Source organism: Perca fluviatilis, chromosome 11 (assembly GCF_010015445.1).
Source record: "Perca fluviatilis chromosome 11, GENO_Pfluv_1.0, whole genome shotgun sequence".
Taxonomy (NCBI): Eukaryota; Metazoa; Chordata; class Actinopteri; order Perciformes; family Percidae; genus Perca; species Perca fluviatilis.
In genome coordinates this window covers 23,612,631-23,636,907 of record NC_053122.1, presented here as the reverse complement: position 1 = coordinate 23,636,907, position 24,277 = coordinate 23,612,631, and the positions used below count along the sequence as shown (strand labels likewise).

At 39.5% G+C, this 24,277-nt stretch overlaps 1 protein-coding gene across 7 annotated transcripts in view; it reads right to left on the bottom strand.

Moving 5' to 3' along the window:
• Positions 1-24,277, bottom strand: part of LOC120567964 (dipeptidyl aminopeptidase-like protein 6) — an 89,017-nt gene that overhangs the window by 44,841 nt on the left and 19,899 nt on the right. The window contains exon 2 of one of the 7 annotated variants that reach the window (XM_039815092.1): positions 14,846-14,900. The exons of 5 other annotated variants lie outside the window; for them this stretch is intronic. In XM_039815092.1, the coding sequence (XP_039671026.1) occupies positions 14,846-14,887 (42 nt within the window). In that variant the 5' untranslated portion in view covers positions 14,888-14,900. Of the gene's footprint in view, positions 1-3,064; positions 3,247-14,845; positions 14,901-24,277 lie in introns of those variants that run through there. One more of the 7 variants, XM_039815087.1, reaches the window with a different exon arrangement.

The window sequence follows — 24,277 nt, the reverse complement described above, 5'->3', positions numbered from 1 at the left end:
GCACCACATTGTGAAGAGAGAGTAGCAGGAAGTTTAGCATCACAAAAACATCAGATGAAGAAAACAGCGCTTTTCAAAATAAAAGCAGAACAGACCACAAAGTGGCACAGTAGAACTACAGTGTCTTGTTAACATATAAATATAATACTGTGTAGGAGAATATTAATGCAATTTATCAGACATTTACAGACAATGGTGAGTTATTTTAATTCTTTTTATTTTAATTTTGTTTTTTTTTATGACTGTCAATATAGCCAGCATCTAACTTAGCTACTCCACTGTGCTGTGGAGTAATGTCTGGCTATGTGAGACAATCGTATAGCAATATTGTTGTGGATGCTGCGGTCTCAGCCTGGCAACCTCCGTGAACTTCGAGTCTGGGGAGGAGGGAGCGGGGGAGAGTATTTTGAATTTGTACTGCAGTAACTTTTTTATACACTAGCTGTCAGTATTACATATTGCACCTTTAACAGATACTTTGCTTGACATTCAAAATATTCACTTTTTTAGAGTAGACAGAAATAATTCAGCAATTAGAGCAGAGCCGAAAAAACGAGTTATGTGAACACAAGCACTATGCGAAATAATTCGAAACAATGATAATACTGCTTTTTAATTTTCTATTGTGGCATGAGAGCAAAATATTTTCCAAAGTCTGTTGCTTATTTGTAAAGCAGAACTGTTCTCCAACATTTAGCAGCAGATGGGGGTGACAGATGTAGAGATTATCTTCCAAGAGTCCTTTTTCCAAAACGGGATCAAGTTTGACAATCTTGAAATGTCACTGTTTAGTGAAGTGATCATTGAGTCACTAATGATGAAGAGGCTTGGTGTGTTGCCATAATTGATAGTGTGTCCATTTTCTGGGTGACCCTTTCTGCAGTTATTTGTTTAAAGGAATTGACAAAACAGATGGGGAGGAAATCTATCCCCATCTGTGTAAAACAAATACATATTTGATAAAGTATGCTTCAGAGATTAAAAGTGAAAATCTGCGAGAAGAGATCCATAAAAGTGGGAAATGTGAGTGATCGTGACAAAAATGACAAAACGTGGAGTTATCAGTAGATGTTTCTGGGATTTGTGTGGCTTTTCATTGGTCTTTGTGAGAATGAATGTCGTACTGAGTGTGTGAAACTGGGAGGGAGAAGAGAAAAGTAAAAATGAGGCAGTGTGCTGACTCTATGGACAGGAAAAAGGCTGAGGGAAGTGTTTCCTCAGACGATTTGAATTACTGTCTGCCTCTGGACAAAACTGGCACAGTATCTTTTAATCATCAGCAGAACGGTAGCACACAACAATGTGACTGAAGTTGGATCAGCCAGAAGTAACCGTCGCTGATGCTTTTTAAAAAAAATTTTAATTGAATGTTTCCCTAAAAATGTCCCTGAAAATTAAATCCACTTTGAGTGAAAGCATGATAAGAGAGCTTATTATTCTTTCAGAATAATTATTTGCATACCAAATGCATCTAGAATGATGAAAGTTTCATGTGTGTGTGTGTGTGTTTGTGTGTGTGTGTGTGGGGTCACAAAAACATTCAAATTGAATGGAATCACAGCATAGTCTACCCATCTCATCAATTATATAACAGGTCTTCTTATACCGCATGAGTCACATTTGATCCCCTTAGTCTGGATAGGTGCTTGTTTAAAATGACAGTACAGTAGCTCTACCCTACTGTTGGAAATGGGATACAGTAAAAATGGATGCTAGAGTTGAAAAGCAACGGATACAGTAATAGAGGAGATATGTTCATAACCAACTAACTGAAAGCAACAAAACACTGTGTTTCTGTAAGCCTTTAAAGCATCACAATCAGCCACAATGTGAGGGTACGCGGTGGTCGACAAAAGAGACTGCCCTAATAAAGACATCAGCATTTTGAAATGGAGAGGAAGATAAGATAGCTTGAATGAATTTTCCTTATATACTCAGATTCAAAAGCTGGATAAAGAGCCAAGTGCATAAAAACCTCCACTGTCAGCAGCAGAAACGTTCCAGCCAGAGGGCTGGAGATCACATGTGCTTCTTAACTGCACGGTACTTCCTGTGCTCTGATCAACCTGATCTCACAGAATTCCGTGAAATGAACACGGCCCCTTAACTCAAAATCGGTGGCAGTGTAATACTCTCTGTCCCGGCATCATTAAAGAATCGACGCACAGGCTGACATTTGCATTTCAAACTGATAGTACCAACGAGCAAGGTCACTGTTGAAGCTACAGCGTCAATGATGGGGGAGGGATTGGGGGGGCTTTATTTTCCGAGCTCCCCATTCAACAGGAAATAGTTGTTGTTTGTACAAACCGTGCACACTGAAAAAGATAAAAGAGGAGCGACTAAAGATGTTAAAGGTGAAATGTTTGCTGCATGTGCATAACGATAACTGTGTATTATGTTGCGTATTACAGCTTGTGCATATGTGCATAATAACATATGTTATGCAACTAATTTATTGTCAAGATGTTCTCACTTCATACAAGCAGACATGACATCTGTGAAGCACCAAACCATCATTTAGGTTAACCTAAATGATGGTTTCACTGCCAGGAGCTCAGTTATGTAAACCCGGCATCACATCACTTCACAACGTTATGGCCTCATACAGAGACTAAACTAAACAACAATGCAGAGCAATTAACACCCACTCGTTTCTCTCACACACAAACAGTTGTTTTTTTCTTCTTTTGGCTCTGCAAACTTCTATCTTTGGTTCAGAAACAAAAATGAAAATGTGTCCCTGAAACCAACCAAAAACAAACCACCGTATCGAAAGACCAGTAGCTGTTCAACGCTTTACAAAGTCAAATGGTTCACGAAAACAGGACAGCACACAGGCTGCTATGGTAGCTATAGATGCTACACCTGCGAGCTGAGGTTACAATAGGGGCTCATTCAATATAAAGGCAGAAGTTTAGGAGTACATTCAAACTGCACCATTCAACTATTTCTAGCCAGAACATTTGAAAAAGTCGAACAGAAACACGTATTCAATCTTGCCAAGAAAGCGCACGGAACTGTGTGAGCACAGACTTAAACAGCAGCTCGTCTTAAGTCCTACCTGATCTTGCTGCTGAGCCGCTTTCACTGGCCCGTTCGCGTCTTTTCCAGAAGTCATGATGGTAAATAAAGAGGGGAGAGAGCAAGGAGGGACGAAGAAAAAGAAGAGCGCACGTCGGCGTCCGCTGCTGACAGGTGCAGAATGATGAAGCGGAGATGCAGACAGAGAGAGAGAGAGAGAGAGAGAGAGAGAGAGAGAGAGAGAGAGAGAGAGAGAGAGAGAGAGAGAGAGCGAGAGAGAGAGAGAGAGAGAGAGAGAGAGAGAGAGAGAGAGAGAGAGAGAGAGAGAGGCGTACAAAGTGTTCAAGGATTTCAAGTGATTAGCCAGAGTAATGAAGAGACCGTGGGTGCACACAGCGCAGGGTTCAGCTGATGTAGGAAAATGTGGACGGCTGCGATGTGGGAGGTTTGGTTTGACTTTCATAGTGGTATTGTCATCATCCACAGCTCAATGGGCTCCTAAAACTCACACCTACAGCCTATTTGCCCTATTTAGAACTGAGACGCACTTATTTGGACAATCAACAGCATGATTAAATCCTTTAAGCAGTAAAAAAAACCAAATGCAACTGAGTGCTATCAAGATCTTTTTTTCATCATTATCTAAAAGAATGTGTAGGTCTATTAAATTTTTACATCAATGTGAAACTACAATAATTACACAAAAATAGAAGCTGCAAAAGAAGCAAAAATGTAAGTGAAATTACTTTAACAATATTTAGCAGTTCCAGGTGGTGCAAAAGTCTTCTCAGCAGTCCAATCTGAAACTGCAACCATTTACATTTCTGCTTGTTTTTTTTCTGCCCTCTCCACTGTAACATAAAGAAGCTCAAGGTTTTGTCCTTCCACCTGGACCTACAGTATATTTAGTTGCAGGCGCCACTTTCCTCTGCTCAGCTCCAAGCTCGCAGCAACTGGTAATATGGAGATCTGTCAGTTCGGATCAGATCACAGTGGGCACTCATTACTGGCAAGTCCATTACACAGGAAATGGAAACAGGAATCAATGCAAGAAGAACAAAATACTTTCGGGTATCAATGGATTTCTTTTCGATGGTGGTTTTTAGTATTATCTTGCTTAAGTTAAGAGTACATTCATGACAGGCATTGCAGTTTAGGGAGGAGGAAAGATTTGCATATCTATACCCATAAAAATCATACTAAGTCCACTATATTTTATGCCAATGCTGCTGTATTGTCTGCCAATAAAACAAAGGGCTGCTGCTGCTGGCCTAGCTCTTGAGAAGCAGTGCTACCGTCCTCCCACATAGAGCAGAAATAGTTCCAGTTGCTTTGTGCTGTAACTCTCTCACCGTGTGTCACATCTCTGTGCACACACAATCCACATTCTTGTTAGCACAGCTTGTCTGCCTATTTGTGCTGCACGCACATGCACACACATGCACACACACATACACATGAAGCCCTCTCGTTCTGAAGAGAGCTTTTCTACAGAATGCACAGTCACTGCAGAACTCCTGGCCTTTTGAACCAGTCATCTGTTGGAGTGAAGGAACTGAACATCACCATCACTGTTAGCGTAAAAAGTGTACTCATAACAAAGTGAACTACGAGCTCAATCTAAGATGTGCATATTTAAGAAATACATCTGTCTTTACAATACATTTTTTAATAATTTAAAAAGTAGTAACTTACAGAGATGCCCTACGTACAGACACCCATGTAAGTACAGATGCACCGATCCATTGTACCAGGTCGGTATCTGCCCCAATAACAGATATTATTAAGCGTAGCTGGTGTTGCCATGACATACTGATCTAGATTGAATACAGTTTCTTCATCAATATAATTAAAAAGAATCCATATTTTCCACTGTCAGTTACATTCATTCAGTCACTAAGGGACACTTACTCAGTTTTTAATGTCACAACAATCCCTGTCCTCGTCATAACTCCCTTGCGGTGAGGTATACAGATTTAAATTTTGGGAAAACGAGAGCACTGGTATTGGATCAGATATCCTGAGCTGAGGTATTGAAATCAGTATCAGAGAGAAAAAGTCAGATGTGTGTATCACTACCTGTAAATATAGTATAATAATTATACACCCATGGAATAGCACAATCAAAATAACAGAGAATTAACAGTAACACAAAAAAGATTATAGGTAAGACAATGCAGCATATTCCATCACCAACAGTGGTCTCAACTCTAGTTAGCCCAATTCTGTGGTGCCTCCGAGCATTACAGGGTCAAGATCAAAGGGGAAAAAGAAAGGAATAATAGAAAGAAAACAAACAAACAGATAACCAAATAGAAAGAAATATAGAAAGAAAGAAGCTGGATGCAAAGATAACATTTCCCAATGTTGCAGATGAAACACACATTTCGGTGGCAGGACGATTCTGACAGTGGACTTTAAAAAGGCCATACAGCGTACCAAACAACATTTGGTATGCTGTCACTGCACAGATCAACGCATGGCCTGAGGGAGCTGCATGGCAAGCTCACTGTCAGGACTCATTTCAGCACCACTGCTGTGGACAGCTCCACTGACACATGAGCAGCAAGCCTTTCACCAAAATACATTCAAATAATTTAATTTGGATATAAAGCATGTGTAATTGGGTCTGTTCTGTATTGATAGCACAGTAAATAAGAACAACAGTCTATAAATCAAATGAATGTCATAATTTAAGATCACAGTTTAATCCTAAAATGCGTGACAATCTCTCTTCTCTCCCTATTATCTGTTCACACATATATTGTATGTGCTTCCATCGTCCATCCAGTCGCTTAGTGACAGATTACACTCACCTCACCGCCAGAGAATGTGAGCTCCTGGCAATTAGCCACACAGAAATTTGAACAAATTAGAGGTGAAAGGCAACAGGACAGCATTTACAAGATAAACACTGCATTAAACAAAAAGCAAACATGGGGAGCACTTACAAGTCCAGCCAAGCTCTAATAAACAAGAGAAGAAATTTAAACACAATGAAGGGTTCAACAATTGATCATTACAACACATTACACATAGGTTCCTGGAAACAACAACAAAAAAGGAAACAACAGACAATCAGGCGTAATTGTAGAAGTAAAAGAAAATGCAGCCATGTGGGTTCAGAGCGAGCGAGCAGAGCCTTTGCTGTGCTCCTTTAAACCACATTTTTATCAGCTAATTGACATAATTTTCATTTATATCATGTTTTATCATTCAGTGGTTTATGTGCTGCCTGAGACAGCATCTCTAGGCAGCCCTGTCAAATAAATCCAAAGCCCTCTAACAAGCACTTTGCATCAAGCAATGAATGTGCAGTGTTGTTGAAGTTATCGACAGCGTCTTTTGTTAGTTCTTTCTGTCTAGGGGACCAACAATAAACAACGTGAAAGTCTTCAACTGCATACTAGCTCCCCCCAGTGATCACTAGTTGCCTGACATCTTTATGCTGGCCAAAAATAAATAAATATTCCTCAAATTTCTCTCAGGACAATTTCTCTTTTAATTGTTTTTACACCAGGGCTTGTGTTTATTTTATTACAAAAACACAGACACAGATTAGAGTTTATTAAGAAGAAATGAACGTGTAGGTTGGTGGGGACCATGCAGTTAATAAAAATGCAAATCATTTCACTTGAATAAAGTAAACAGGAAAGGTTTTCTTTTATGAAGGAGATTGTGATTAGAGAATATAAAAGTCTGAATCCTCGACCAGCTCTGCCTGAAGTCGTGGCCATCAGTCTGTCAGTTCAGACTGATGATACAGAGATAAAAAGATAAAGTACGAGTACGAGAGAAATGAGGACACCTAACAAAGGCCTGGACAGTTTTGTTTGATAACCGATCATTATCAGCCGCTCTCTCTCACACAGCCACAGCGACTTCAAACCACCAATGCCAGGCAACACACCATTATCCACCATGTTTTTGTATAAATGCATCCCTGAGGCACTACGATGATAAACATATAATCATTGATGATAAACATAATATCATCAACACCTGTGCAATCTACTGAAATGCACCTGTGCAAAGCTTATAATTTTCACATTTAGTCTAAATGGTGTGTAGTTTTTGCTTTTGTAGTGGTGTTTCAGGAACCCATGTTTTTTTATTTGACTTCTAATGGTTAATATCATGCACTGACAATATCAGCATGTTTGACCTTTTCCATTTAAAGTATTTAGTGTATTTCATACTTAGCAGGGAACACCTCTTAGCAGAGCTACAATTGAGGACACTGAAGTCATTTCCTCAGCATTTTGTCTGGGATTTTAGCAGCCTAGGACAACTACACACTACGATTTTAAGTATTCAGCATTTCCCCACCAACTTCATGACTGGCAGTTTGGAGAAGGCTCTGAACCAGCATTAAACCATGTTGTGTCAGAATGTAAAACATGGACAGAAAATATAATTAAGCAGTTTAAAGTTAGAATCCATATTTCTGCTATACTTATCCAATGTATTTACATTCTGCGATAATTTTTCCATATTGTAGTTTTATTTGGTAATGACGGAGTCCGTCATTCCCTAATTAATAAACATGAAGGGGCTTTTATTGTGAAGCAGCTACCGGAGACACAACGTATTTGTCATTGTGGTTAGTGCTAACCACACTTTTTTAGCAAAAACATTGCAAAAAGTAATGAAATAGTCAGAAGCAGCCACAGTGAGCTGTTAGCTAAAGAGCTGCAGGCAACAGGCTGCACACCTCCAACTCCTCAGCGAGGTAACCAACTTTACTGTGCCATGCTGTTGTGTGGAAAACTAACTGGACTTATTAAAATAACGTAAATTTGTGTGGTTGGACTGTAAGCAAACACGTTAGTTGCTTTTGTGTTGTATTTCTGACAAAGAACCTGTTTAATGAGTGTTTTCTGTAGCATTAAACTGCACGTCACGTTAAACCTGAGGGATTACAACTTTAAATAAATAAAACATGACAAAAAAAAAATCATTAAAACTTTGTACACTAAAGTTTTTGAAGGGAGAGGTATTTACTAGGGTATGTGAGGGGGACTTGGACCTCAGCATTTGAAATACATTGGCTACAGCCCTACCTCTCATACAGCATACCACTAAAATGATGCAAATGAAACTGTGGAATATTAATAAATGAAACTAAAACAGCATGACTGTAATTTTAAATTGTTCTCGTGCAAAATGCCAATACAATCCTATCAATCAACAATGGCTGCTGATTTAGGAACAAGCTGTTTCCATTCAGCCGTGCTGCCTACAGTCAGCCCAGCCAAGTCAATCATCAGTCACGTCCCTTTCACCCTCTGGCCCGCCGTGACACCTTCACCTTCAGCTGTTCGACTAGCAGCACACCCGCCTCACAGAGTGTAAACACTGCTGCGTGCATCTCCACTCCCCGCCTGCTAGCTGTGGCTGTAAATCACAGGTTAAGGATAGAGCTGGTTTGTGGGACATGCTTCAGAGTTCATCACAGATCATTACTGTACTTCAAGGTAATCAATTGGAACCTGACAAAACATGCCTACGTGTGTTATAGAAAGACAAAAGGCAGAGAAGTTTTCAGATTGCAGGCAAAGGTAGGTTTTCACTGTTACAGAGGGGTAATTACCAAGTCTACAAGTCTTTAATCAGACTAATTATTGTTCTTTTACCAATAAAGTACTTTCAGGCGGAAACAATTAATGTACCACACACACACACACACACACACACACACACCAGTGGTCACCTTGCTCGTTAAGTAATAACAACAGAAGGTAGTTGGTTCACATTACTCAATGACACAAAGCCTGTTTGTTTTTTATTACATACTGTACATCCTTACTTCTTTTTTCTCTCCCTATTACCTCTCCTGTTCACTCTCTCTCCCCTCTATCTCTTTTACACAAGAAGTCCAGCCACTAACCCAGACATACACACACAAAATAATGTAAGCCAAACATGCCCGCTACCTGTTCTTTTTTGTGCTCTTTTGTGCTCTTTTGTTTTGTTAGTTTGGTCAGTTCCCCCCTTTGTCTTGTACTGTGTCATGTGTCTTCACATTGATTATTTGTATTGCATAAGACTTGAAACAGTGCTGATTACTTTCAAATCTAAGCCAAAGACCCACCTTTTTACAATGGCTTTTAATTAACTTTCTGTTTGTATTATGTGTGCATTTTCTTTTCTTTTCTTTTCTTTTCTTTTTTTGGTTTACTCTGTGCTTTTGCCTCTTTTCTTTTATTCATTTATTATCTATTTATCTTTTTATTCTACATCCCGTTATAAATTCGCCTTGCTTTGCCTATAAACAAAATAACTAAAACAAAAAGTACTGACATGTATTTCTCCAATTGGCTACTGACTATTCCACTGAATTCTATATGATGTAAACGAGGCAATTACTCCCATCGCCAACCTGATTCCCAACTGATGATAAAAAAGTCAAGTTTCAAATCTTGCAAGGAAGTGGGGCATTTCTAAAGATAAGATATTCATTTTTAATATGACTTTTTCCATGTAAATTATAATTTCTTGTCAGTATGCACTTTTCTTATCATGATTAATAAAGGAAATACATTCACATTAGTATTTGAGTTGCATTGTGTTTGCACAGAATATTTTCAGTTTCATCATTCACTTTGAATTGTGTCAGTTTCACATTGCCTCTTCTGACTGACTCAGGCTCATGACTGTAGTTCTTTACGCTCTACAGTCTATGTTGCCCTGTGCCCCATAAAATGTAAGTCGTATGTGGTAACCCAAAATATTCGCTCCTGTGAACCCTAAACAACAACATCCCACTAGCTCTCCACTAACTGCACTCACAAATTCTCTCCTGAGGAAAAATATTATCTTGATTGAACCACACTCCACAGAGCAGCGCCAACAGGCTTCTCAGTGAATGCCTTCAAACTCAAACAAAAGTAAAAGATACAGATCATTGTCTGACAAAAATAACAGCCTTGGGGACCAAAATGTGACTCTTTCGAGGGAAAAGCGCACGTTTGGAGAAAATAACTGTGAGGGAAACAGTTGCCAAAAATGGAGGCTCACAGTGGGGTCCTAGTTTGGTCTCCACAGTAAATCTCAGCAGTCCATTTATAGGACATCCAAACTCACAACCCTTCATTTAATCCTAGTGTTACAATAGGTTCCAAGGAACATATACACATTTACTATGTGGCCTAAAAACAAGGCTCAAAACCCAACGCTGCCACAATGTAGGCCGCAATATTTTCAGGATAATTCTGTCTCGAAAACGTAGAAGAGAGGCAAGATCTAAAAGAGTGCTCAATGCTTACACGACTTACAAGTTTTATGGGGCATTATAGAACTATGAAGATCATTATTTAATTGTGCAAGGGCTCAGGAGAGAGAGAGAGAGAGAGAGAGAGAGAGAGAGAGAGAGAGAGAGAGAGAGAGAGAGAGAAAATCTGCAACCATGACAGTGACTGATCCTTTAAGCCAACACTTGAAATACTTGAATAATTTTCTCTTTTATTAGGTTTGACTGGGTTGGGTTTATCCTTTGTTCAGGTAACATGCAACACTAGGTTAGCACCAGTTAGCACATACAGTTATCAGAGTATGCAACACTCACACCTCATCACCCGCCACTGATTTCACACTTCATGCCTTGCTTATTTTGAATTATAAGACCACCTCCAGAAATGTTTTAAGACATACAAAAATACTTTGCCTTAAACAATAATTTATACCCCTTTAACCTCTATATGGAGGCTTCAAGTTTCAACATCACCCTTGTGTTAGTCTCACTTTGCCATCATTTGCCTTCATAGCGCTGGGGAGGAGGGTCTGGCTAGTCCACACAGCGTTCTGGGATGGGAGAAAAACATGCTCTGGTTTATTGGCATTTCTTTAAACCAAATTGTCATGGGCGGCGCTAAGCAGAGCCACGATGTCGCTGCCAAATTGCTTCTGGAAGGAACTGTTTTTGGTTGAACATGTGTACGTTCAAAAGGTTGTTTTAGTCGTGCAACAGAAAACTCAGATTGGACAGATAGTCTAGCTAGCTGTCTGGATTTACCCTACAGAGATCTGAGAAGCAGTTATAGTCCTCATAAATCGACTGGAGTTTAGAATCCCAACACAAAGAAAGCGGAAGGTAACAGACATCCTGCCAAAAAGAGAGACATAAGGCGGAATTTCCGGTGGCACAGGAGCAAATCCCGGAAGTGGAACGTCTTGGATATAGACTACACTTGTGTAGGTTGCATATCGGACTACAATTGGCTTCCAAGCTAGTAATATCACAACACTCAACTCAAATTTAAGGTAAGCACAAAGAAGCTTTCTCTCCTTGGCAGATAAATGTGAAAACAGCCTTCTAGTCTCTGCACATAAATCATTCTGCACAGTAAAGGTCAAACATCCAAGGGAAGAGACAATAAGCAAAACAGGAGTGGAGGGGGACTTTTCATTTTTTGTAAAGTTGTTTCCGTGTTAAATAATAAATGATTATTATAAGTAGTTTTATGATTATCACAGTTTTTTAAAGGTATTTGGGACAAACTTGATGCCATAGGGATCCTAACCTAATGTATGGTTACAGAAACCCTAAAAGAATGTCTGAGTGTCTCTCATGATTTGATTCCATCAAAGAGTTTTTTGAAGAGTAATATATGCAGTAATATACAACAACACCAAAAGGCACCTTTATGCAACTGTGGTTAAAAAGAAATTAAGCAAACAGAAGTTGAGTGCAGCTCTACTAAGTGAATATGACTGAGATAATAAAAGACAACAGAAAATTATGTCAACAAGGACACAGTAAAGTTGCTCATTAAGTATGGCACATGGGCATATATATATAGAAAGAGAGGAGCTGGGTGAGTCAGCATGCATTTAAAGAGCATTAACCCATCTGCTGCTCTAGTTCTCGTAAAACAGAGTTACGAGCCTCATGAACTTTATGTGTGCTCATCAACGGCTTGCAAGAGGGTCGTAAAATGAAAAGAAGAACAAAGTTTAGAGTTAACACTGCATTTTGGCAAGTTGTTATGCAAATTAGTTTGAGATAAAGCACAGTCACAGGGGCAATAAACAAGGAATTAGCAGCAGCATGCGCTGTATATTCAGATCAGGGAGTTACAAATCATCAAATAAACAAAAGACCTAGGTGTAAAAAAATATAATAAAAAAAGCGATTCAGGGGCTCCAAATGAAGTGATAATGAATCACATACAAGCATAGGAAAATTAATATATCAGTGCTGTTCTATTCTTCTTAAGAATTGATTAGTAGAGACACTGAGGGGAGTGCTTAAAAGCTAATTAGAAGCATTTATTCATACAACCCATACGAGCGTCTCATAAATTAGCGCCCCTAGAGGTGGCAGGAAATACCATTTTCGGTCCTTGTATCTAAACCAGCGAACATAACAGTCACAGTTTTAAACCCGTCGTTAACGTTGTGAAACGGTCACAGTTTGGTTAAGTTTAGGTAAAAAAAACTACTTGCTTATGTTTAGGCACCAACAGTACTTAGTTAAGTTTAGACAAAGATCATGGTTTGGGTTAAAATCATCATCTAATTTGTATTGAGACATTTAACTCAAAACCATATGTCAATTTCATGGTAGCACAAAGAAAAAGCCAGTTGATTCCCAAAGTGATATAATTATCTTATCTTATTATTAGCAGTAGGTGTAGTAGTAATAATAAGTATTACCAATAGTGTCCTTGAAACATAGAAAATATGAAAATATTGCGACAGCTTGTACACCATCAGCTCTCTGCTAGAGCTCAGCCTCTCAGGGGATTTGGATGCAGTTTTTTAACACTCATGTCAAACTCGTATCATGTCAAAACAAAAACCAATAAGCACATTTTAGGCATCAAGGCAGCCACAAGGACATAACCCCCAGGATACCCAGCTAGATCAGTATCAGCTGCTAAGCTGTAGCCTGAGTCTATTAAAACCAGACAGTGTCTCATTGTTGCCTTGTACTCCCTGTGTGACGCTGATAGCATCAAGTAAAACATCTTTCCCTGCTGAGCTCCAAAGTGTCTACCAACACCAAGATATATGTATTATTATTTCATAATGAATGGATCGCACTTGCACTACAAAAAACCTTAATATTTGTAAACAAATCAGATATTTGTTTTACTTTTATTAAAGTCACAGCGAAACGGCAGTGGGTGGGGTTAAGAGAGGGCTTTAAATCAAATATTTTAAATTTGATTGGTTTGCAAAAAAAACATTGCCTTGGCTAATATAGCGGATGTAGCATGCTGCGTGATGCAGAGATGTGGAGACGTATGATTGTTCACCTCCACGCACAACTCCTTCCCCCCTGTTGTAAGCGCCTGAGGACAAGGATTAAATGGATAAAGTAGACCTCAACGGTCAAGGCTGGTTTAATATGGTTAATTAGACACCCTAAATCAAATCCAAATTTGATTGGATACATTTTTGTAACTGCCCCCCAAGTTCAAGATGAGTCATCAAAAAGATGGTAAATCTTTACTTCACACTTTACAGGAAGAGAAAATAGAGGGATTTTGATATAAAAATACTCAAAAATGATTTCTTTCAACAGATATTTAGCATGTAACAAGAAATAAATAAAAAATGAACACAGTGACACAAAAATGTAAAAATGTTCTTTTCATTTTACTGTGTCTTTAGGTATTATTTGTGGGGCATTTCCCCTTTCATTTGGAGTGCCGCCAGTAACAGTGGTGACAGTAAATGAGAAGGGAGAGAGAAATGGTTGCTACAAAAGTCCCTGGCCGGACTCACATCGAGAAATTGCATGGTCAGTTTCATAAAGCCCTCGGCAATTCAACTTTTGACTTTCACAAGTATATATTTATAAACTAGATTTATGAACTAAGGCAGAGCTCGCCACAAGTTTAAATACTGTAAACTGATGCTTTTTTGCCTTAAATTGATAGGACAGCTATAGACAAGAAAGGGAGTAGAGGGGGGAAAACTTACAGAAAAGAGCCACAGGTTGTAATCGAACCCGGGCCACTGCAGTAAGGACTGGGCCTTGGTACACCAGAAAAGTTTATTTTCATAAGAAACATCAAAAGTCTTCCCATCGCCAGTTGTTTCATACTACTGTAAATGTTTGTGCTGTCGAGGTCCAACTTTGTCCAGTGGGGTGAACGTATTAAATATGTATCTCACTAAAAAAGCTGATATTGCATGATGGGACTGGGGAAGCACTCTGTGCAGTACAGTGCAGCATTTGCTTAACCACAATTCCTATAGGGAAAGTGCATTAAGGTATTTCTATGCTGGATCCTGTGTGTCTGGTTTTAGTTTGTCATGTCTCACTGCAGCAGAGGAGCTAGACATTTAAGAAAAACCTTTTGGATTTAATTCAAACACACAGGAATGATGCTGTAAAAACAACTATGATTCTGAATCATTCACAAATCAATTTCACTCCATAATACTTTATATAAACTGCAATGTAGTACCATATAATACATGTTTTTAACACCAAGTTGCCCTTCAGGATGTCCCCAGAGAGCCTGGTGTTTAAATTTACCAGCTGATGATACGTTTCTAGATGTAATGTCTATGATTTTGCAGCAAACTCTTAACAGCAACAACTTCCAACAGGGGCTGTCATCGGAAGTGCTCATTATACCATCAGACGGTTTGAAAGCTAAATAAATAAATGAACAGCTCTGACACTTCTTCATGCAAAGAAACAGCTTGTAATTACTTTCCTTCAAAATTTCCTTCAAGTGCTCAACAAGAGATTGATTAAAAGCATAATTAGAAAGAAGCCCCTAAAATGCACTGCATGGCAAACATTGAACAAACGCAAACACAAGTTACACGTGTCTCTGAAAATATTCAACACACTCACCTTCCATAGTCTCTCCACCCTGGACAACTTGCGCGATTTCATTGTGACGGAGTGGCTGCATATGGAAAGGGCGAAGGAGGAGTGATGTTGATGCAGAGAAAGAAGTGAATAATGACCTGGTCATAAACGAGACACACCTCAACTCTCAGTGAAGAGTAATTCCACAGTCAGCATCTCAGCACTAAGTTCCGCACATTAAGTTGAAGTAAGTGCCCACGTGGTTGTGTGTGGGTGTGTGTGGAGGTTAGCATGGACTTTTTCTAACTGAAACACCTCCCTGCTTTCTCAAGTGAAGACCATGTGATCAAGGAGAGACCCCAGAATGCCAACGAGAACTCGACACTGCCCTCACACCAGAGGAAGTCACGTCAGAGCCCCGAGGGAGAACCAGGCAGAACAGGGAGCCCGACAGCCGTCGACATCTTTCTAATCTCTGAAACACAACTCCAGAGGAGGATAGCGAAGAAGGATGAGCCAAAGCTCTTGGCCCCTTCACAACAATCAGCACTGAACCACTTACCTGAGCCATTAGCTGTATCTTGCCATTCAGCACAGATCAGCATTACACACCACACACAGAGCTAGGCCACTTTATGGTGCTTTTTACCCAGGGTTATTTATCCTGTCTTCCCTGTACTTTTCTCCCAGGAACAATTTACCCACAACACCACCTTTCTGGATTGATAAAAAGCATTTCTCCTAGCTACAGGCTGATGCAGGCTATAATTCCATGAACACGAGAGGTCAAAGAGACGCCGTGACCCAGTGAAGCTAATACCTGTAAGGTGTCACCAAGTGCACATACTATCTGTGCCCTTGAGGCTTTGCAGAAATTTAAATGTGACTGCTGCTGGATTCTCTACCTGGTGAGCTTCTTTTGCTCATGAATGATTAAAAAAGAACAATGAAGACAGAATATGCTTGTATCTGTAAACTAGAAATACCCAGGAACCACACACTTCTCCAAATTATATTACACCAATGTAAGTCATTCCTACAACATAACTTAAAGCAGCACTAACCAATATTTTTTACATTCCTGTAGTGCCGAATCCACAGATAATGGTCACCTGACTCTGCAGTTTCCTCTGCAGTGGTTGTACAGTGAAAAAGCTCTATAACCCACTGTACTCAACTTACCCAGCCTGGTGCTTAATAACCTGATGTTTCCCTCAGGAGTTGGTAAGAGGCCATAAATAGAGCTAAAAAAGAGAGAATATTTGACTTTCATCAGGTGGCCAGAAACACGACTCCAAGTGAATGCTAATGTTGTTCCATGTCTGCTTGATGAGTAAATCAAGTGACCAAAAAATTCAATTAATACAAATTTAAGACAACATTTTCTTTACCCTAAAATATGCCAGTGGAAGCTGGCAAAAAATATCTACATGATTTCTGCTCAAAGGTCAAAAAGTGGGATTTCCAGATGCATATTATGTCAAAATTGAATCAACTTTGTTCAGGTTGAGGTCTATCCAACAATAAAACATTATGGATATCAAGTTATAAGATCAAGCTGACAGAAAGTCAGACATAAGGACAGAAATATAGCTTTCTCTGTGAAGCTGATGAGGTGTGTATGTTTGTCTAAAGATGCCTTCCTCAACACATTCAGCAATAAAATTTCTGTATTCCCATGATGCAACAGCCAATCTGGTGAGGGGAGGAACATCAGTCATCGCAGTTCGGCTTTCCTGTCTTTGATCGGGTACGATTTGACAGGCTTCCAGCTCCAGAATAGCGAATCACTCAATAGCGCTCCCTGTTCTCTCCACCTCCGCTATACCAAACAATCATTATCTCCCCCATCTCTGTTCTGCTCCATGTGAGCTCCACAATGAACATCATCACAGTCAAGTCAGCCCTTGACTCCCAGCTCAGAGAAAAGCAATCTTTTTACTCCCGTTCCCGGAGCTCTGGGTCTCATTCAGACTCCTGACTCCTGGCATAGAGGAACAGGAGAGAAATATTGACTGGAGATGATGATGTAGGAAAAGCTGCGCAATACAGAATGTGCTTAATAGAAAAAAGCTCTCATGTAGGTCTAACACTGGCCTACATGTGCCTGTACACAAGAGATAAGTTAGCAGACACACACACACACACACACACACACACACACACACACACACACACAACCAATTTAACAAGCTATAAACCCACCTTCATGGCTGGAGGAACAAAACTTTTCTCTCCTGTCACTCCTTGACAAGACTAGAATGCACAGAAAGGAAGATCTGGCGAGGGCGCAATATGAAAACCAATCTCATGTGTTATTCATCAGAAGACTAACCCAGAGCCCGGAGGCAGGAGAGGGCCGAACTAATACCAACAGACTTCTGTCGCAGCAGACAATTTGACTTCTTAAACACAGGTAACTACATCCATAATAGCTGCTTTTCTCAATGGAACACAGCTATCATTACATTTTATTAGTTGCACCTGCTATCATGCAATGACAGTAATACAGTATCTGCAAGAGTTGTACACCAAGTGTACAGCGTTCCTTGCATATATTTAGATTTAAAGAATCAATCAAATTTAAATTAGTTCTTTCTTTTTTTGGGATTGTTGTAACTTGGCAACTGTTATTTATATGAATTAAACAAATTATATATAACATGTTGAGCTTTAGCTGTTTCCAGTCTAAGCTAAGCTAACCCACAGCTGGCTGTAGCTTCATCCTTAACGGACCGACATGAGAGTGGTATCCATCTCATTTAACTCTCTGCAAGAAAGTCAGTAAGCGTATCGTCTCTATTTGAGCGAATGAGGCCAATGGTGTTGCTAGAAGGACGAAAAATCATGAAGGAGCTAACCAGATTTGATACTAAAGAACAGCTACTGCATCAATACAGTCGTCTAAACACCAACACAAGCTATCTTTTCCCTCTGCAGTGACACTGTTGCTGCAAATGTACAAAAGCTACAGTTACTTGTTGCTTCTGTTGTTGTTTCATCTTAAGGATTTACTACAGTGATATGACACTGTTGACTTTGCAGCTCTGCCCTCCTGCTTCGCCATTCTGTGTATTTTTGTACCAGTTCAATTATGTTCATGCGTGTGTGTCTGAGTGCGTGCGTGTTTCCCAGGGGTGTGTCGCTGCTGTATCATGGCGTGGTCGATAAGCGAATCTGCCCGTGTGACACAACAGTTTACTGCTTCCTGGTCTCAGCCCAGAGAAAAGATTGTGAGAGGGCTCGGGAGAAATGGCAGCTCTACTCTGCTGCTCTAATTCTAGCCGACAGAAATTTCCTTCACTTGCTTTAAAGTTCTGTCTCCATTATTAATGATCAGCTCCAGATTATTTTCTCTTTTGATTAGATAAAGGTATATTTGTTGCTGCACAGTAACAGAAGATGAGTCAGTAAAAGGGAGGATCCAGGGCCTTGCTCAAAGACACAGTCGAACAAATGTTTGATTTCACAGCACACCTTCTGCAACCGATATGATCATTTGATCTTTGCCCCCCTCTTGAATTAAATGTGCCAGTTAGGCATTGCACTGATGCTCTCTTGCCTGTCTATGCCAGAAAAGGCTTTTGTTTGTGTGTGCAGGTCAGAAATCCCTCAATGTGGCTGATGTTGCAAGGTGACCATATAACCTTTCCAATCCTAATGAGAGGTGACATTATATTCCTGGATCTGGATGAGACACGTTTAGCTGTGGCAGCTGGTTAGTTTTAGTTACAGAAGCTGCGTAGGAAACCAGAGCAACTTTTCTTTGTTTTGTTTTTTAATACAAGTATGATTTAAGGCTTTATTAGTACTGGTGGTACAGCAGGTTCAAATACTCTGTCTGAGTCTGTGTGAACCAGAGCCAAAGCCTGAGCTTATCTACTGTACTATATGTTAAAGTGTACAGTAGTGTAGAGTTGGTGCATTGATTGGAACACAACAGTCTCTAGTGGTAAAACAGAAACAGTGCATGGAAAAAGCTATTTCCTGCATGTGTTTGGCATTTTAAACATCAATGAAATATGAAATCACAATCCACTGGATTAAAACTATTTGGCAGAAAAAGGAATACACTAACGCTTGATCTACAATACTTGCTCTTTCCTCCCTCCAAAATAGCTACACTGCCATTAATCAACCACGCAACAACAAAAGCTAATCCTCAAAAGGAAAACACAGAAAATATAGCCTGACATTATAAACATTAAACAGAGACATCAACACAAAGAAAAGGCAATAGGAACGAGCTGAATTAAAAGGCAGATATATTTAGCGACACACAAACACACACACACACACACACACACACACACACACACACACACGCACACACACAAAGTTAAAAAGACATTTTTAAGATCCACTGTGAAGTTACATCTGTGGAGTGAGCTAATCTGTGAAAAGCAGGGAGGGGATATGACTGCCATCAAGAAGCAGAATGTCAAAAATGACAAAAAGGAGTGATTTTATTACTGCATGAATATGTAACTGACTACATTTGAACCACACAGATTACAGCTCCTGTTATCAGTGATAAGTGAAGAGGATTTCAAATGTGATGTGAATAAAACTGCCTGCAAGGGGGCTTGATGACAGTCGATGATTTGTTTGTTACTTCACATGATCTTTAGAGCAGAAAATCTACCACGAGACTGAAACTCAGTCAGTGTCATCCATTCTGCAGGATCCTCGTCTCATCAGGGAGCAATAAGGCTCCTCTGTATTTAAACACTGACTAATATCCACTGTCAGCTTGTGTAATAATACAGTAAATCATCAAGAGGAAGAGACACAGCCTTCCAGCGAGGCATCTGCCTGCTGACGCAACGTTGACAGGTCCGTGGAGGTGGTGGGGGAAGGGCAGTGTGGCGGGGGATGATCGATGGCTTGTCAACAGAGCGGTGAGGTGCTCGGGTGGGGGATGGAGGACCTGTTGGGATGCCCTCTGGGAACAGAGAAGCATAAAAAACAAAAACAAAGACAGGTCGATAGTGAATAAGTCTGTCAGCAGCAACCAAGCCCCTGAAACAGGAGAGGCTTCATTAGAGGCCAAACGGGAATGACTGTTTTCAGAATGGAGGAGGAAAAAAAAACACGCAAATTCTCATTACGGTGGAGGTAGCATGTTGCATGACACCAGCACAGGGCGCTCAGTGTGCAATGTGAGAGCTGCTTCATCTCCAGATGGCAGTCAGAGTCGCCAGCGAGCAGCGGCGTGCGTTTTCCCAGAGCTTATGCAGCCTCACCCTCTCCACCTTTGCAACCATGGCAACACTGAGAAAAAGGTCCTGCTGAGGATGCTGTGCTGTCCTTAGGGAGGAGCTGCGCTGCCTGGGTGACAGCACGTTTGCCTTGTGTGCCCTTTCCTGCGTGCATTTTTAAATGGTCAGCGACCTTGCATTGAGTTTCTTTCTTTAATTGTCTTTCATTTGATTTAGTTTTACCTTATTTTATGATAAAAGGTGTTTTTATTTACCTGTAAATAGCTTTTATTATTTTGGTTAAATTTTTGTTGCCCTGTGTGAGGCACTTTGTAATGTGTTTTTTTAAAAGTGCTCTTAAAAATAAACACTATTGCATCTTTTATTTAGACCCAAATTTGTTATTAAGTTTAAGCTTAAGACCTTACAGCTATTATCATCAATATTTCTATATTGACAATGCATCAAATGAGAAGAGATCACAAACTCTGCAGTTCCCCTCATCCCTCAGCTCACTGTTTAGGTTTACGTGCCCACAACTTTACTGTTTTGGTTTACTCTCACCACTTTGATTACATTGTGCTCCCTGCTTAGCACCAAACAGCACATAGACAAAGTAAGCGACCAGTTGGTGAACATAGGGAAGCATTTAGCAGCTAAAGAGACAGATATTTAAGAACTGACCATTTATGTTTTTTCTTACAGTGATGAGGTAACAGTATAAGGTTATACACAATTTTCCATGATCAAGTAACTTTGCGTGTGCCATTTTCAGATAAAACAGCAGGTAAAACGTGATCACAACACCTCACTTACGACTGTCGATGTTCATTTTTGGATGAGTGCAGCGGGTAACTAAGCCATTGGCGGCCATCAGTTATCAGTTAGTCGTCACCTGAAGCATACACAGTTAGTTCGGCCACAGAGATAACGCTCGCTGCTGTCTTCTTTTTTTTTGTATCTGGCTGCTCTTGTTGAGCTCTGTCTGGCTGATTTATCTGAGCTTCCGGACCTCAAAGGAAGCAAAGATCTGCAGTATCTGTGAGTAGAAGGCACAGTGTGCGTGGTGTGTGTCTCTGTGTGTGTGTGTGTGTGTGTGTGTGTGTGTGTGTGGGTGTGTGTGTGTGTGTGTGTGTGTGTGTGTGTGTGTGTGTGTGTGTGTGTGTGTGTGTGTGTGTGTGTGTGTGTGTGCGTGTGCGTGTCAGCCCTTGGCAGTAGTATCTGAATAACATTTTACACTTAAATCACACAGGGTAATTTATGATTCACTCCTTTTGATCTCCAGTTTCCTGCGAGTCAAAACAGGATAACACAGTTATGCAGACGGGGTTTTACCTTTGTGGGGAATTTTACTAATGTTTAACTTAAGCAAATTAGTTTAAAGATGACAGCCAAGCAGGTACAATGACGCTCAACAGGATGACCTCTACAATGCCCAGCTAATACATACAATGGTTACACTATATAAACAATCCAGTAATCTCTAGAGAAAGAGAAATCTCATAGCTTAGAGTGCTTTGTGTTCATCCCCCAGATATGCAACCTTGATGTTTGCCACCAGCCTCACTTTCTGTCATACATATATTTCAAGCAAGCCAAGCCCATTAAAAGTAAAATTAAAACAAATTTTCTAGTATACTTTTTTATCAAACATCTGTAGCCTAGGAGAGAAAAAAATACGAATGCATTATAGAGAAGTTTGCCAATCTCAGATAGTACTGTGGGAAATGAGCTTTTCACTAATGACTAGTGCTTAGTTAAACATAAATTCACAGTTGCCATCACACAATCACAATAAGCAAGCAGCAAGGTTTAGGTATTGTAAGTAAAAATGTTACGTTTGCTTATAAAACATAAATTTCTGTGATGATTAACAGTATAAATATATATTTAATATGATTAAGTATAAATTTATCAATGGAATTACGATACAAGCCAGTAGCTGAAATCAGTGATTAAAGCACAGCAAGTGTTCTGAGATCTAGCTTGAGGCAGGAACCTGTGATGTGCCTTAATTATAATCATTAAAATGTTAAACTCATCTAGAAAACGGACAGGTAATGAATCCCAAAACTCTAAAAGCACGTAGAGACTGTTTAGATCACTAAATCAAAAACAATAGGAGCTGAGATGAAGGAAGTGGTGACACCAGCCAAGTAAAATTGTGGTCTGCCATAGGAAGAGTCAGATGGCCATTGATTATTGAAGGGCATTACCTCCTTTGAATCTCTGATTATAAGGACTAATCATTTTCATTTAAATTTTGTATGTGTATCGCATTCCATTGTATTTTTTATGTTTATTGGTTTGTCTTATTTTATTGGTATTGCCTACTATTATGTGCACAAATTTGTTCTTTTATCAGTTCTTTAATAATGTCCTGTAAGGGTTTTCATTATTGCATTTATGTGTTGGGAAAGTTAATAACAAATACTTGAATTACAAAATGAAGTTGAAGTATTTCAGTGAGAACCTGGATGAATAATTACTTTGTCACGCGATAGACCTTTGTATACTCGGATGCCTGTATAGTCATATGTCCTCTTTCAATGTGAGACACAAACAGAGAGAAATGCTTACATTTTCTCTGCATAAAGAAAAAGTCAATACAGGCCGGATCATAAAAGTGTCCCAGGACTTCAGTCTGAATGTAAAATATCAGCGTTTTTTCACCTTTACATACAACAACAGTTAATTAAGGACTCTTGGGTGTGGGTTTCTATTTGCAGTAAATGGTACTGACGAGGGAAAAGAACTACTGCAGACGTCTCCCTAGGTGACTCAACCACAAAACACTGATGATTACACACAGAGTGCAGCAATAATTAGTCAATCCCACAACACACACACAGGCAATGAGCGCTGCAGTACACAAATTAATAAACAGTTTTAACAAAAAATTTAATTATTTCCATTTTTTTCGAGGACAGGTAAATATTTGGATATATTTCAATTAAATTAATGACATTTCCAAGTCAATTTGTGCCCTTTCCTTCTGCAAAATAAATGGAAACAACGATAGCCATTACAACTTTTTCTGAGGGAGGAGGGGGGTGGAAATAGCACTCCTTGAAATGGTCTCCTCATCTCCTGAGGCTAAAGGCAATTTCATGCTCTAGCACGACTCAGCGGGACATCAGGACTAAAGGTGACCTCAAGGTTAATGTTGCAAACCTAATAAATATGTTGGAAATCCAGCAGCACAACAACCTCCTGGTCACACACCTAAAATGGCGAGCACTATGTCCAGCCTAGGTGTTGTTGTTGACAGCCCAAGCAGTGTCAGTGTTTGGCCCGTTGCCAACCTTATCACTTGATTCTTCATGTGACAGACATCAATAATTTAGAGGTTCAGCTATTTAAAGATAAAAGGCCAGTCAGGCACACTGTTTGCTGTAGGTTTGAACTAGTGTCATCTGCAAACAAGCAAAACACACGTGTTAAGTTTACAAGTCACTTCATAAGGCCTTAATAATAAAGGCAAAAAGTATACAATTTTTCAGGCAAACCAAATACTAAAGCAGCTATGTTCACTTGTTGGTTTCTCATCTTTGGTTCAAGGAGGGCTAATTAGTGAATATCTGCCTCGGAGTTGTTTAGTTAGGGAAAAAAAGACTATACAAAGAAACCAGAAACAACCATCATGATGAAGGCAAGATAGCCAAAAAGGTTTGTAGAATAAAGCATTGTCAGTTGGAGAGGAGTTGTGCAATATGTTTCATTTTGATAAACTGCTGTGTGTACATTCCTAGAGAAATAAACTGTTGGAAATACAACCTGCACAACTCAAAGTGGTATAAAGTTCTACAAATACTATATGTCCATCCAGTAGGCAAAAGCAAAGCCTTATTTTCATTAGGCACATCTTTTATTTTTATTTTTATTTAACCTTTATTTAACCAGGTTAGTCTCATTGAGATATAAAATCTCTTTTTCAAGAGAGACCTGGCCAAGATAGCAGAACAAATTAATTACATATAAAACAATTTACAATCACAAAACAAACACAAAAGAGGCAAAGACAACTCAAGTGCATTTCAATTAAATACAAGTGCCATTAATTAAAACATTTGCACGTGTGGATGGACTCATGTTCTATGGTTTTAACATAACCTTTAAAATCATTTTAAGGAAATTAGACACTGTAGTTTGAGTGTTTTAGGTCATTCCAAATAGAAGGTGCAGCAAACATGAAAGCCTTTTTGAACAACTCTGTCCAACTCTGTCTGGGCTTGAGGTACATTCAATGAAATAGTGTTCTGGGACCGTAAAC